The 15283-nt window shown below is 37.0% G+C and overlaps 1 protein-coding gene across 2 annotated transcripts in view; it reads left to right on the forward strand.

Moving 5' to 3' along the window:
- Window positions 1–15283, forward strand: part of CCDC30 (coiled-coil domain containing 30) — a 96449-nt gene that overhangs the window by 13632 nt on the left and 67534 nt on the right. For both annotated transcript variants that reach the window (XM_082687133.1, XM_082687134.1), the window contains exons 4-5: window positions 1339–1454; window positions 3025–3123. In XM_082687133.1, coding sequence (XP_082543259.1) covers window positions 1339–1454; window positions 3025–3123 — 215 coding nt within the window. The remainder of the gene's footprint in view (window positions 1–1338; window positions 1455–3024; window positions 3124–15283) is intronic.

The raw sequence follows: 15283 nt of genomic DNA on the forward strand, positions 1-15283 counted from the left end.
ATACATATATTAAGATTCCATTTATAGGAAGAGCAAGGACCAGTAGAACTAATCTAAAAATAAGACAAACCATAAGAGACTCTTAATCTCACAAAACAAAATGAGGGTTGCGGGGCGGGTGGGGGGAGGAGGTGAGTAGGAGAGAGTGGTTGGGTTATGGACATTGGGGAGGGTGTGTGCTATGGTAAGTGCTATGAAGTGTGTAAGCCTGGCGATTCACAGACCTGTACCCCTGGGGCTAATAATACATTATTTGTTAATAAAAAATTTTTTTAAATGAATTTAAAAAACTAATCTAAAAATAGTTCCAAATGAGAAATGGAAAGTGACTTTATAAGGATTTTCCTGTAAAAACATCTATGACATAGTCACAAGTGGTAAACTTGCAGACAGATTATGTAGCATTGTTTAAATCTTTAAAAACTGCACAGGCAAAAAACTGTCTCTGTCTCTCTCATTATATATACACATTCACTCACACATACAGGGTAGGATTATGAATGATTTTTTTCTTTTTGGTGGGTTTTCTGCACTTTTCAAATTAAAAAATTATATATGGGAGAAAAAATACGAAGGGGACAAAAGAAAAAAAGGAGGAAAGAAAAAGCACAAGGAATAATTGATACAGAACAGGTGATGAAGAAGGAAAACAAAGGAGACTTGAAAGCAGCAGAAGAAAAATAAGAGAAATATGAGCAGAAATAGCTCAAAAGAAACAGCTACAAATTCAGCAAAGTCTCAGGTAGCAAGTTTGCAGTATTGAAACTGGTGAGCACTGGAAGGAGCAGGTCTTACCTTGAGGTGCTAAGCTCAGAGATGACTACCATTTTATGGGCTGTGGGGCAGACAGAAAGATGGCTTTGGTGCATAAACTTGATTCAGCCAGGAAAATCTGTCCATTCAGTGCTCATGGCTCAGCACTTGTCATCTGTGGGGTGCTACTCTTGCTGAGTAGAAGATATGTGTCTAGGAGTATATATGGTATGTAAGAAAGACAGGAGCATAAGCAAGATGGGAAGATAATTTTCTCATTTGTATAAATCTTAGAACGTAGTTTCCACTGCTTTAACTCAAAGAGCCTTTATTGCTGGAAATCCTATTCTCAAAAAATCCAGCTCATTAGTTTGGTGTGAGAAAAAGATTCTGTTTCGATAGGTTGGTAGAATATTCTAGGGCTGGACTTGAGAGTAGCAGCTCTCCCGTGGAGAGTCACATATGTAGAGACATGGAAAGACTGAAGAGAAGGCAGGAAACAGCACCTCTTTGGTTTTTAAAGTTAATCCCTCCAATTGAAACTTTGATCCAGTTGAGCCAACTGTGTCCTGTTCTCTGTTTTAGATTCAGTTGACCTACAAAAAGCAAGGGAACATAATGAGAGACTGGACAAGGAAATTCTGGCTTTAAGAAATCGGGTTCGATCACTTGACTCAGAAAAAAAAGTGCTTGGAGAAGTGGTAAGTTGTTTAATGTAATTTGTTTTTAGAATGTATGTATGTATATATCTATCTATTTATTTATTTATTTAAAAGATTTTATTTATTTATTTGACAGACAGAGATCACAAGTAGGCAGAGAGGCAGGCAGAGAGAGATAGGGAAGCAGGCTCCCTGCCAAGCAGGGAGCCGGATGCGGGGCTCCATCCCAGCACTCTGGGATCATGACCCAAGCCGAAGGCAGAGGCTTTAACCCACTGAGCCACCCAGGCACCCCTAAGATCTTTTCTTTTTTTCTTTTTTTTAGATATTTTCTTTTTAATATAATTTAAGTTTGAGTTGTGTCACATTTGTGAACCATTTCTTTTTAGTAATTTTTGATTTTTAATACATACTTCCAAGTTCTGGGTATATGTGTCTTCAATTTTAGTTTATATTCATTTTACAACCATATCTCTAGCATCTCACACAACACCTGTGTATCACACAATAATAAGCGCTCAAGTAATTTTGTTGCAAGAATGACTAAATACCCATTAGATTGGCTCTCATCAAAGCAACAGAAAATAACAAATGTTGATGGTAATCTGGAGAAATTGGAATCTTTGTGCCTTGTTGAGAATAAAAATTGATGCTGCAGTCACTGTAGGAACCAGCAAGGCACTTTCCCTAAAAAGTAAATGTGGAATTACCATATGATCAAGCAATTCTGCTTTTGGGTATATACCCAAAGAATTGAAGGTAGAGACTTGAGCAGATATTTGCACACTCGTGTTCATAGCAGTGTTATCCACAACAGCCCAAAGGTTGAAGCCTTTGAGGGATGAGTAGATACACAGAATGTGGACTATACAATGGAATTTTATTCGGCCTTAAATAGGAAGGAAATTCTGACCTATGCTGGAACATGGCTGAAACTTGAAGACATTATGCTAATTGAAATGTGACAAAAAAGGACAAATAGTATATGATTCCCCTTTTATGAGGTACCAAGATAGCCAAAATTATAGAGACAGAAAATACGATGGTGGTTGCCAGGGACTGGGGGGAGGGAAGGGCAGAATAGGGAATTCTTGTTTAATGAGCATAGAGTTTCAGTTTTGCGTGATGAAAAGAATTTTGTAGATCCATGATGTTGATGGTACATAATAATTAGAATGTACTTACTAATATTGAACTGTGCACTTGAAAATGGTCAACATGGTAAGTTTTATATTATGTATATTTTATTGTTATTTTTAAAATGCAGTCATAAAAAATGAGTAGACAACAACTGTTCAAGTTGTCTTAGTCTTTTTACATTTACGTATTTAATACCAACATATACTTATGTATGTAATACATACACACACATACATGATAAAATTTAAGAAGGTGTATCCCAAACATTGTTATACTTCTGGAAAGGGAAATGGGATTGTGGGGTAAGGTTATGTTAGGGAAAAATTCACTTTTTACTCTGTATACCTATATGTTGTTTGAAATTTTTTCATGAAGAATGTATTCATGTATTACTTATATCTTTTAAAAACAAAGCAAACTACCTCCCCTACCCCATCCTCTCATATTTAAAATATTTTTTGTATTTAAGGTTGAAAGACTTAAAGGAGAGATTCGTGAATCTCAAGAGAATAAGCAACTTGGAAACCACTCCCCTGGGAAAAGTGTGGGTGCTGAACAGAGAGAACAGGTATTTTAAAGTCTATTATTTCTGATTTCAAATTATGAAATGAGTTGCATTTTTGCAGAGTACACTGAGTGATTATACTAATTATTTGCTTCTCTCCTCTTATTGCTTGTCTTCTTCTATTGCTTGGCCAGTTAGAGTAGAGGAAGAAATTGGGGTACAGAGGATGTGTTTCTGTTCACATCTTCCCCGCTGGGAAAATTTATATGAAGAATATAATGGACTATATTCTTTTTTAAAGAAAAAAAAAAGGAATTGTACAAAGATATAACCAATTTGGGCATTTTTAATCATCAAAATGAAATTGGTTTATAGAATCAACCAATGATGATGGAGTGGGTATTTGAAGTCCCACTTAAAGGAACAAACTATGGTAAAGAACCAGAAAGGCTTAGATGCTGTGCATGGTCTCTGGTCTTTTCAGCATGATCAGCCTCTGCAGTGGTGGGCAAAGCAATCACCATCAAGCTGGAATGCAGTGGGAGCCCGTATGTTTTAGATAGGGCTGTGTCAGACACTCAAGGCAAGGAGCTAGACTGCTTTGGGGGGGCTTTCCTCTTACTTACCTACGATGAGTGACATTCCTTGTTGCTGAGCTAGTTTTTATTGTAGCTCCTTCGTCCCTATAGCCCAGATCTCTTATGTTAGGTCTGTTATTAAACGAAACGAAACTGAGACAAGTGAAAGTTATTTAAAGCTTTATTCTATGCTAAGCATTAGAAGTAAACAAAATTGAAGTTATGCAAAGCTTTAAACTATGCCAAGCATTAGAAATCAGACTGACCAGCCAGGGCCGCTCCGAGGAGAGTGACCCTTCCCAGCTTTATAGACTAATTTTTATAGAGCAAAAATCTGGCCACATATAGGTAGCCAATGAGATTGTAACATTGTATAGTCATGTTAGGCCACATGCAGGTGGCCAATTGAATTACAATTTACCCTATAGTAGCTGTTTGACCTAACCTATTGTTCTGGTCAGAATTGGTGCTCAAGGTTGGCGCCCAAAAGGCGGGGTTTACCTTCTTTGGTGGTTAGGGAAAAAGTATGTGTGTTTCTTACTGATTGGATGTCTCCACCTGGCCTGACTTGTTCTTGTATTCTGGACTCTGCTATCAGGAACTAGCCGACTTGGCCTTGTAATTCTGGGCTCTGTTATTAGGAACTGGCTGACCATATTTTACTGGCTTCCCTGACTTGCTTCTAAGTAAGTTTCTCGGGGTGGGGGGGCAGGGTCAGTTTAAGTTTTACTGCACAAACAATAAAATGGCTTTAAACCAAGATGGAGTAGCTCTGGCTAAAAAGGCCCTTACACTTAGGTATCATGGAAACTACAGCTATAGGATTTCTTGGCTCTGACCCAGGGAACTGTTATCTTTCCTTCTCTTCTGAAACCCTCTTACATAGAAGCAGTGCATTTTTATAGGAAGGAAGGGAGAAAGAGCAGAGAAGGTGGAAGAGAGGAGTGGAGGGAAGGAAAGAAGGAATTTCCAGGCAAGACTAAAGTAACTTTTACCAAAACTATTCCCAAAGAGCTCAGTAGTGCTCAGAGTGCCTGGTGGCTGAGTCGGTTGAGTGTCTGACTCTTAATTTTGGCTCAGGTCATAATCTCAGGCTTGTAGGATTGAGCCCTGAGTCAGGTTCCCTGCTCAGTAGAGGTCTTCTTGAGATCCTCTCCCTCTTCCTCTATACCTTCTCCTGCTCACACTCTCCCACTCTCTCTTTAATATAAAAAAAAAAAAAAAATCTTAAAAAAAAATCTCAGGGTGCTCTAATTAAAAGCAAGTTGAGGGGCACCTGGTTGGCTTAGTCATTTAAGCATCTGCTTTTGGCTCAGGTCATGATCCCAGGGTCCTGGGATGGAGCCCTGCATCATGCTTCCTGGTCCTAGGGGAGCCTGCTTCTCCGTCTCCCTCTGTCTGCTGCTCCCCTTGCTTGTGCAAACTCTCTCTTTCTTTCTCTCTGTGTTAAATACATAAATAAATAAATTAATCTTTTTTAAAAAGGCAAGTTTATTTTTAGTAACCATTTTGATTAGTTTCTTATTTAGTTTTCTTATTAGTTTCCAGTATTTCTTTATTCAAATATAAAAAATTTGAGTATTTATTCAGATTTCCTCCTTTCCTGGATTCTTTTTTTTTTCTTTTTTTTTTTTACTAAGATGCTCCTAGAGATCCTTCCATATCATACAAAAAAGTCTTCCTCATTCTTTTTTTTTTTTTAAAGATTTTATTTATTTATTTGACAGAGAGAGAGAGAGAGAGATCATAAGTAGGCAGAGAGACAGGCAGAGAGAGATGGGGAAGCAGGCTCCCTGCTGAGCAGACAGCCAGATGTGGGGCTCAATCCCAGGACCCTGAGATCATGACCTGAGCCGAAGGCAGAGGCTTAACCCACTGAGCCACCCAGGCACCCCGAAGTCTTCCTCATTCTTTAGAGCAGTCTTGCTTTCTATTGTGTGGATGTACTATGATTTATTTAACCAGTCTCCTTTTGATGGACACTTGGGTTGTTTCTGGTCTTTTGCACAAATATGTGGGTATTTCTGTAGGATAGAATCACAGAAATGGTATTATGGGATTAGAGTAGATGGATCTACAATTCAGGTAGATACTGTCTGATACTCCTCAGGAAGAATTATGCCATTTTCCTCTCCTTACACAATGCTTGTAAAAATCAGTTTCTTAAAGAATTCACCAGCTGAATATATTGTCTACTAAATGAGAGCTGAGAATGGGTATCTAAGTGTAGTTTTAATGCATCTTTATCTATTTATAGTGAAATTGGGCATTTTCATATGTTTAAAAGTTATTACATTTTTATAAAATTTGCGTCATTGAAATGTTTAATACAATATAAATATACATATTTTAAGAGTTGAGTTCAGTGAATTTTGACAGGTGGGTATACCTATAACTACAGCCTGGAATCAAGTTATAACTATATTCAAGCTCTCAAGTAATCAAGTTATAACTATATATAACTATAATCAAGTTATAACTATAACTGCAATCAAGAAAGAAAGCATATTCATTAATCCGTAAATTTCCCTCCCCCTTTGCCATTAACCCCACCTCCCACCAGTCCTTACTCCACCATCTTCTATTATCATAACTTTTCTAGAATTTCAAGTAAGTAGAATAATCTAGTATATACTTTTCTGTGTTTAGCTTCTTTCAGTTATAATGATGCTTTTGATATTTATGTGTTGTTGCCTGTCAGTAGTTCATTTTTTTTTATATTGCTTAGTAATATCCCTGTATTTAGATATACCAGAAATTGTTTACCCACCCGCTGGTTGATAAACATTCAAATTGTTTTTAGGTTTTGACTGTTACAAATAAAGCTGCCACTAATATCCTTATACCTGTTTTTTTTAATTCTTGGATAAATACCTAGTAGTGAAATTATCAAGTCATAGAGTAAATGTATGTTTAACCTTATAAAAAAAACCTGCTAAACTGCTTTCTGAAGTGGCAGTACTATCTTACATTCCTACCAACAATAGTATGGAAGTTTCAGTTGCTTCTCATTTTCATCAACATAGTTATTGTCAGTCTTTTGAGTTCTAGATATTCTAGGGGACATGTAGTTGTATCTCACTATGGTTTTATCATTTTGTAAAGTTTTATTTATTTTAGGGAAAGAGAGTACGAATGGGCAGAGGGGCAAAGGGGCAGGGAAGATCTCCAAAGGGAGAGAGGATCTGAAGAAGACTCTGCATTGAGCATGGAGCCAGACATGGGGCTCAATCTCACGACTCTGAGATTGTAACCTGAGCCAAAATCAAGAGTCAGACACATAACCAGCTGAGTTACTCAAGCATCCCTCACTGTGGTTCTAATTTGACTTTTGAAAGTATCTAATGACAATGAGTATGCTTTGATGTGCCGATTAGCCATTAGTATACATTTTTTTATGAAACCTCAATCTAAATATTTTGCTTGTTTTTGACTGAATTATATGTATATTAAGTTTAGGAATTCTTTATATATGTTGCATACTAGTCCTTCATTAGATATATGTACTTTAAATATTTTCTCTCAGTCTATGACTTGTCTTTTCATTTTTAAAAGTGTTTTATGAATAATAGTTGTTTTAAAAATTTTGATGGAACCCAATTTATCAAAGTTTTCTTTTAAAATTTTATTATAGGATATATAAGCCATCTAAGATATTTTGTCTATACCAGGGACACAAAATATTTGTCCTCTCTTTTCTTCTAAAAGTTTTAGAGTTTCAGCTTCTACATTTAGGTTTATGATCCATTGGAGATAATTTTTGTATATAGTGTGAGGTGAGGTTTGAGGTTCATTTATTTCCAAATGTATATCCTGTTATTCTGGAATGATTTATTGGAAAGATAACTATTTAATTACTTTGGCACCTTTATAAAAAATCTGTTATTCAGCTCAATTTCTGGACTCTCTTCTGTTCCATTAATCTAAACATTTGTTTGTAGGATAATATCATGCTGTTGTTTTATTGTAAGTCTTGAAATCAGAAAGAAAATCTTTCCAACTTTTTCTTTCAAAGATGTTTGGACTGTTCTAGGTTCTTTGCATTCATATACGTTTTTAAAAAGATTTTATTGATTTATTTGAGCAAGAGAGGCCTGGAGACCCTGGGAGCATAACCTGAGCTGAAGGCAAATGCTTAACTGACTGAGTTACCCAGGTGCCCCTTCCATATACATTTTAGAATCAGCTTGTCATTTTTGACAAAAATGCCTGCTAGGATTTTGATTGGGATGGCACTGAATCTGCAGATCAACTGAGGCAGAATGTATATTTTAACAATATTGGGTCTGCCAATGTGTCAACATGATCTATATCTTTCTGTTTATTTGAGTCTTTATCTCAGCAATGTTTTATCGTTTTCAGCGCGCAGTTCTTACCTATGTGTAATTTCATCTATTCTTTTAAAAAATTGAACTATAACTTACATACCATAAAATTCACCCCTTTAAAGTATATTGTTAAGTGGTTTTTAGTATATTCACAAAGTTACACAATTATCACCACTATCTAATTTCAGAACATTTTCATCTCTCCAAAAGAAACCCCATATCCATTAGTAGTCAATCTCCATTCCCTTAGCCTCTAGACTCTTGGCAACCACTAATTTGCTTTTAGTCTCTAAGAATTTGCCTATCTGGTACATTTCATACACATGGAATCATACAGTATGTGGTCTTCCACATCTGGCTTCTTTCACTTGGCATAATCTTGTCGAGTCTGAAGCATATTGTAGCATCAATCAGTACTTTATCTCTTTTTATGGCTAAATAATACTTCATTGCATGGGTTACAACACATTTTGTTTATCCATTCACCAGTTGATAGACATTTGGTAGTTTCCACTTCATGGCTATTAGGAATAATGTTGTTATGTACATACATGTACGATTTTTTTGTGTGGACATATTTGCATTTCTTTTGGGTATGTATGTAGGAGTAGAATTGGTAAGTCACATGTTAATTTTTTTTTCCTTTAAAGATTTTATTTATTTATTTGACAAAGAGAGATCACAGTAGACAGAGAGGCAGGCAGAGAGAGAGAGAGAGGGAAGCAGGCTCCCCGCTGAGCAGAGAGCCCGATGCGGGACTCGATCCCCGGACCCCGAGATCATGACCCGAGCCGAAGGCAGCGGCTCAATCCACTGAGCCACCCAGGTGCCCCAGTCACATGTTAATTTTATGTTTAACCTTTTGAAAATGCCAGGCTGTTTTCCAAAGCAGCTGCCCCATATAACATTCCTATCAGCACTCTATGAGTTCCCCACACCATCAATATTTGTTATATTCTGTCTTTCTTATTATAGCCATCCTAGTGGGTGTGGAGTAGTATCTTAATGTAATTTTGACTTTCCCAAGTGATATTAAGCATCTTTTCTTACACTTACTGGCCATTTGTATATCTTCTTTAGAAAATGTCTTTTTATATCCTTTGCCAATTTTTAATGGCATTATTTGTCTTTTTATTGCAAGGGCTCTTTATATATTCTATTTATTAGTCTCTGTCATAGACTGACTTGTGCCTCCTCTGACATGTGTTGAAATCCTAACCCCCGGTACCTATGAATACAACCACATCAAGAAACAGGGTCTTTGCAGATGTAGCCAAGTTAGAATGAGGGCATTAGGATGGACCCTACTCCAGTATGACTGGTGTACCTATACGAAGAGGAAATGCTGTGTGAAGACAGAAATGCACAGGAAGTGCCATGTGCTGACAGAGGCAGAGGTTGGAGTGATGGGCTGTGCCAAGGATCGACAGCCACCACCAGAAGCTAAAAGAGGCAAGGAAAGATTTTACCCAGTATCTCAAAGGGAACTTGACTCTGCTGAAGCTTGATTTCAGAATTCTGACTCCAGAGCTATGAGGAATATATTTTTGTTTTTTTAAGCCTCCTAATTTGTGGTACTTTGTTATGGCAATCCTAGGAAACTTGTTGACATTTTGGTACCAGAAAGTGAGGTACTTCTATAACAAATACCTAAAACTGGAGAAGTGTCTTTGTAATTGTATTATATGTAGAGGCTGGAATAATTTTGAGGTGCTAGACAGAAAAAGCCTAAATTGCCTTGAAGGGACTGTTGGTATAAATATGAACTTAAAGGTGGTTCTGGTGGGAGCTCAGAAAGAAGTGAGAGCTATAGGGAAAGCTACTGTCATTTCAGAGAACACATATATTGCCAGTATCTTGCTAGAAATACGAACATCAAAGGTGTTTCTGGTGAGGCCTCAGAGAGAAATGAGCAACATATTGTTTGACTCTGGAAAAGAGACGATCCTTGTTATAAAGTAACAGAGAATGTGGTTGAGTTACCTTTTACCATTGAGTGGAAAGTAGAACCTTTAAGTGATGAACTTGGATGTTTATTTGTGGTGATTTCCAAACAAAATGTGTAAGGTATGGTTTAACCTTGATGCTTATGGTAAAATGTGAGAGGAAAGAGGTAAGTTGAATTAATGGTTAATAAAAAGGAACAACACTTGTTGTTCTAAACCCTATAATACATTGTTATTATTTTTCCTTAGCCTATTACCTTTTATTATTTTTAAGATTTTATTTATTTATTTATTTATTTGACAGAGATGCAGCAAGAGAGGGAACACAAGCAGGGGGAGTGGGAAAGGGAGAAGCAAGCCTCCTGCTGAGCAGGGACCCCGATGAGGGGCTCAATCCCAGGACCCTGGGATCATGACCTAAGCCAAAGGCAGACGCTTAACTGACTGAGCCACCCAGACACCCCAGCCTATTACCTTTTAAAGGGAAAACAAGTCTTTCACATTTAACCACATATTGACCATTTCTAGAGCTCATCATTACTTTGCATAGACCCAAGTTTCTATCTGGTACAATACTTCTTTAGCCTAAAGAACACAAGTCAACATTTCTTCTAGTATAGATCTACTAGTGATAAACTTTCTGGTTTTGTTTGTCTGCAAAAGTCTTTGTTTTGCCTTTTTTTTCCCCCAAAAAGCCTTTTACCGCGGTAAAATGCACATAACAGAAAATTTATCATGTTAACTATTTCTTTTTAAGACTTATTTATATATTTTAGAGAGAATGCAAGCAGGGGGAGGGGCATAGGAGAGAAAGAGAAGCAGACTCCGCACTGAGTGCAGAGCCCAAGATGAAGCTCAGTCTCACAACCCTAAGATCATGGCTTGAGCTGAAATCGAGTCAGATGCTCAATCCACTGAGCCACCCAGGTGCCCCTCATTTTAACTACTTTTAAGTGTGCAGTTCAGTGGTGGTAGCACGTTCATATTGTTGTGTAACCATTACTGATATCCACCTCCAGAACTCCCTTCATCTTGTAAAACTAAAACTCTATATTCATTAAGCAGTAACTCCCCTTCTGCCTTTCTCCCAGGCACTGGCAACCACCATTCTATTTTCTATCTCTATGATTTTGACTACTCCAAGTACCTCATAAAAGGGGAATCATATACTATTTGTCCTTTTCTGATTCACATTTCAAGCAGCTAATGTCTTCAAGTTTCATCCACATTGCAGCATATGTCAGAATTTCCTTCCAATTTAAGGCTGAATAATATTCCATTGTATAGTCCACATTCTGTGTATCTATTCATCCCTCAAGGGATACGTGACTTGCTTCAGCCTTTTGGCTGTGTGTTTACTGCTATGGGCATGAGTATGCAAATATCTGTTCAAGTCCCTGCTTTCAATTCCTTTGGTTATATACCTAGATGTAGAACTGCTGGATCATATGGTAATTCTCTTTCATTTTATTGAAGAACCATTTTACCATTTTGCATAATGACTGCACCATTTTACATTCTCACTGACAGTACACAAGGGTTCCAGTTTCTCCATATCACCATCAACGCTTTTTATTTTCTATTTTTGGTGCAAGCTATCCTAATGGATGCAGGGTGGTTTCTCACTGTGGTCCGAGTTGCATTTACATAATAATTAATGATGTTAAGCATCTTTTCATGTGCTCATTGACTTTTCATATATCGTCACTGGAGAAATACCTATTCAAGTCCTTTGACTATTTTTTTTTAAAGAATTTTTTATTTGTTTCTCAGAGAGAGAGAGAGAGAGAGATTGAGAGACAGCAGGCACAAGCAGGTGGAGCCACAGGCAGAGGGAGAAGCAGGCTCCCTGCTGAGCAAAGAGCCCAGTGTGGGACTCAATCCCAGGACCCTGAGATCACAACCTGAGGGGAAGGGAGATGCTTAACTGACTGAGGCACTGAGGTGTTCCCCTCCTTTGCCTATTTTTAACTCATGTTGTTTTTATGTTGTTGAGTTTTAGAACTCTTTGCTTATTTTTATTATATGAATCCCTTATCAATATATAACTTGAAAATCTTATTCCATTCCATAGGTTTCCTTTTCACTGTATTGATGCACAAAAAATTCTAAATTTCATGAAGTCCAGTTTGTCCGTTTCTTGTTTTATTGTCTGTGCTTTTTATATCATACCCAAGAAGTCATTGCCAAATCCAATGTTGTAAAGCTTTTCCCATTTTTTTCTTCTATGAGTTTTACAGTTTTAAGACTTACACTTAAATCTTTGATTCATTTTGAGTTAACCTTTATATTTGCTGTTAAGGTACAACTTCCTTCTTTTACATATGGATATTCAGTTATTCCAGCATCATTTGTTGAAAAGCCTGGCCTTTTCCCATTGAATGGTCTTGGCACACTTGTCAGAAATCTTTTGAGCATATACATGAAGGTTAATTTTTGGTCTCAGTATTCTATTCCATTGTTCTAATATGTCTGTGTCTCTGCCTATACCACACTATTTTGACTACTCTGGGTTTGTAGTAAATTTTAAAATCTGGAAATATGAGTCCTGAAGCTTTGTTCTTTTCCAAGATGATTTCAGCATACCTTGAGATTCCATATGGATTTTAGGATGGGTTTTTCTATTTCTGCAAAAATGATATTGGGATTTTGATAGGAATTTCATTGAATCTGTAGATCTTTTGGGTAGTATTGACATCTTAACAATGTTAAGTCTTCTGATTCATGAACGTGGAATATGTTTCTGTTTGTTTTCTTTAATTTTTTTCAGCAATGTCTTATAGTTTTCATTGTACAAGTCTTTCATCTCCTTGGTTAAGTTGATTCCTAACTATTTTATTCTTTTTGATGCTACTATAAATGGAAGTGTTTTTGCAATTTCCTTTTCAGATTGCCTTGTTGTTAGTGTGTAAAAGTGTGTTGATTTTGTATCTTGTTACTTGGTAAATTCATTTGTTAATGTCTAACTGTAGAATCTTTAAGGTTTTCTATATAAGATAATATCGTCTGCAAATAGAAATAATTTTACTTCTTCCTTTCTAATTTGAATGTCTTTCTTTTCCTTGCTTAATTGCTCTGACTAGAATTTCCAATACTACATTGAATAGAAGTGGTGAAAGATTTGTTCCTGATCTTAAAGGAAAAGCATTTAATCCTTGACCATTGAATATGATGTTCCCTGTAAGTTTCTTAAAAATTTCTTATTATGTTGAGATAGTTTTCTTCTATTCCTAGTTTATTTCATGTTTTTTTAAATCATGAAAGAGTGTTGGATTCTGTCAAATGCATTTTCTGCATCAATTGAGATGATCATGTCAATGTTCCCTCATACTTTTAATGTGGTATATTACATTGCTTGACTTCTGTATGTTGAACCATACTTAAATTTCAGGACTAGATTTCACTTGGTCATGGTGTATAACCCTTCTTATATGGTGTTAAATTTGACAATATTTTGTTGAGAATTTTTGCTTCAATGCTCATAAAGGATACTAGTCTGTAGTTTTTTCTTCCATTTTGTATCTTTGTCCGACTTTCATGTCAAGGTAAGCTGGCCCCACAGGATGATTTATAAAGTGTTACTTCCCTCTCAAGTTTTGGGAAAAGTTTGAGAAGGATTGGTGTTCATTCTGTTTTGAATGTTTGTTAGAATTTACCAGTGAGGCCATCAGGCCTGGGCTCTTCTTTGTACCTGAGCTTTTTGATTACTGAATCAGTATCCTACTAGTTATAGCATGATTCTTTTTTATTTTTTTAAGGTTTTCCTTATTTATTTGCTAGAGAGAAAGATAACAAGCAGGGGAAGCAGCAGGCAGAGGGAGAAGCAGACTTCCCGCTGAGCAAAGAGTCTGATGTGGGACTTGATTTCAGGACCCTGGGATCATGACCTGAGCTGAAGGCAGACAACTAACTGATTGAACCACATATGTATCCATGGTCTTTTTTTTTTTTTAAGATTTTTTTTTAATTTTTATTTTTTTAATTAATTAATTTATTTTCAGAAAAACAGTATTCATTATTTTTCACCATACCCAGTGCCCCATGCAATCCGTGCCCTCTATAATACCCACCACCTGGTACCCCAACCTCTCACCCCCCGCCACTTCAAACCCCTCAGATTGTTTTTCTGAGTCCATAGTCTCTCATGATTCACCTCCCCTTCCAATTTACCCCAACTCCCTTCTCCTCCCTAACACCCCTTGTCCTCCATGATATTTGTTATGCTCCACAAATAAGTGAAACCATATGATAATTGACTCTCTCTGCTTGACTTATTTCACTCAGCATAATCTCTTCCAGTCCCATCCATGTTGCTACAAAAGTTGGGTATTTGTCCTTTCTGATGGAGGCATAATATTCCATAGTGTATATGGACCACATCTTCCTTATCCATTCATCCGTTGAAGGGCATCTTGGTTCTTTCCATAGTTTGGCGACCGTGGCCATTGCTGCTATAAACATTGGGGTACAGATGGTTTTTTTTTTCTTAAGATTTTATTTATTTATTTGATAGAGAGCGAGATAACAAGCAGGCAGAGAGACAAGCAGAGCGGGGGGGGGGGGGAAGCAGGCTCCCCACCAAGCAGAGAGCCCAATGTGAGCCTCTATCCCAGGACCCTGAGATCATGACCTGAGCTGAAGGCAGAGGCTTAACCCACTGAGCCACCCAGACGCCCCTGTATCCCTGGTCTTTGTTAGTTTTGTGTTTCTAGGAATTCGTCCATTTCATGTAGGTTATCCAGTTTATTGGTGTACAATTGTTCAACGTACTTTCTTCTATGCTTTTTTATCTGTAAAATTCGTAAGAATGCATTCTTAACTTTTATGTTAGTTTTTTGAGTCTTCTCTTTTTTTCTTAGTCATTCTAGCTAAAGGTTTGTCAATTTTGATCTTTTCAAAGAACCAACTTCTGGTTTCACTGATTTTCTGTATTGTTTTTCTATATTTTATCTGTGCTCTGGCTCTTATTATTTCTTTTTGTTGTGTTTGGACTTAGTTTGTTGTTCTTTTTATACTTCTTTAAATCATAAAATTAGGTTGTTGATTTCAGTTCTTTCTCATTCTTTAATATAAGCATTTATAGCTATAAATGTCCCCCTTAGCACATCTTTCATTATGTCCCCTAAGTTTTGAATGTTGTAGTTTCATATTTTATTTTTATTCATCTCTGGATATTTCCTGATCTCTCTTGTGATTTCTTCTTTATCCATTGGCTGTTTAAGAGTAGTTGTTTAGGGGTGCCTGGGTGCCTCAGTGGGTTAGGGCCTCTGCCTTCAGCTCTGGTTGTGGTCCCGGGGTCCTGGGATTGAGCCCCACATCGGGCTCTCTGCTCGGTGGAGGGCCTGCTTCCCCCTCTCTCTGTCTCTGCCTG

The sequence above is a fragment of the Mustela nivalis genome, assembly GCF_964662115.1.
Source record: "Mustela nivalis genome assembly, chromosome: 10".
Lineage (NCBI taxonomy): Eukaryota > Metazoa > Chordata > Mammalia > Carnivora > Mustelidae > Mustela > Mustela nivalis.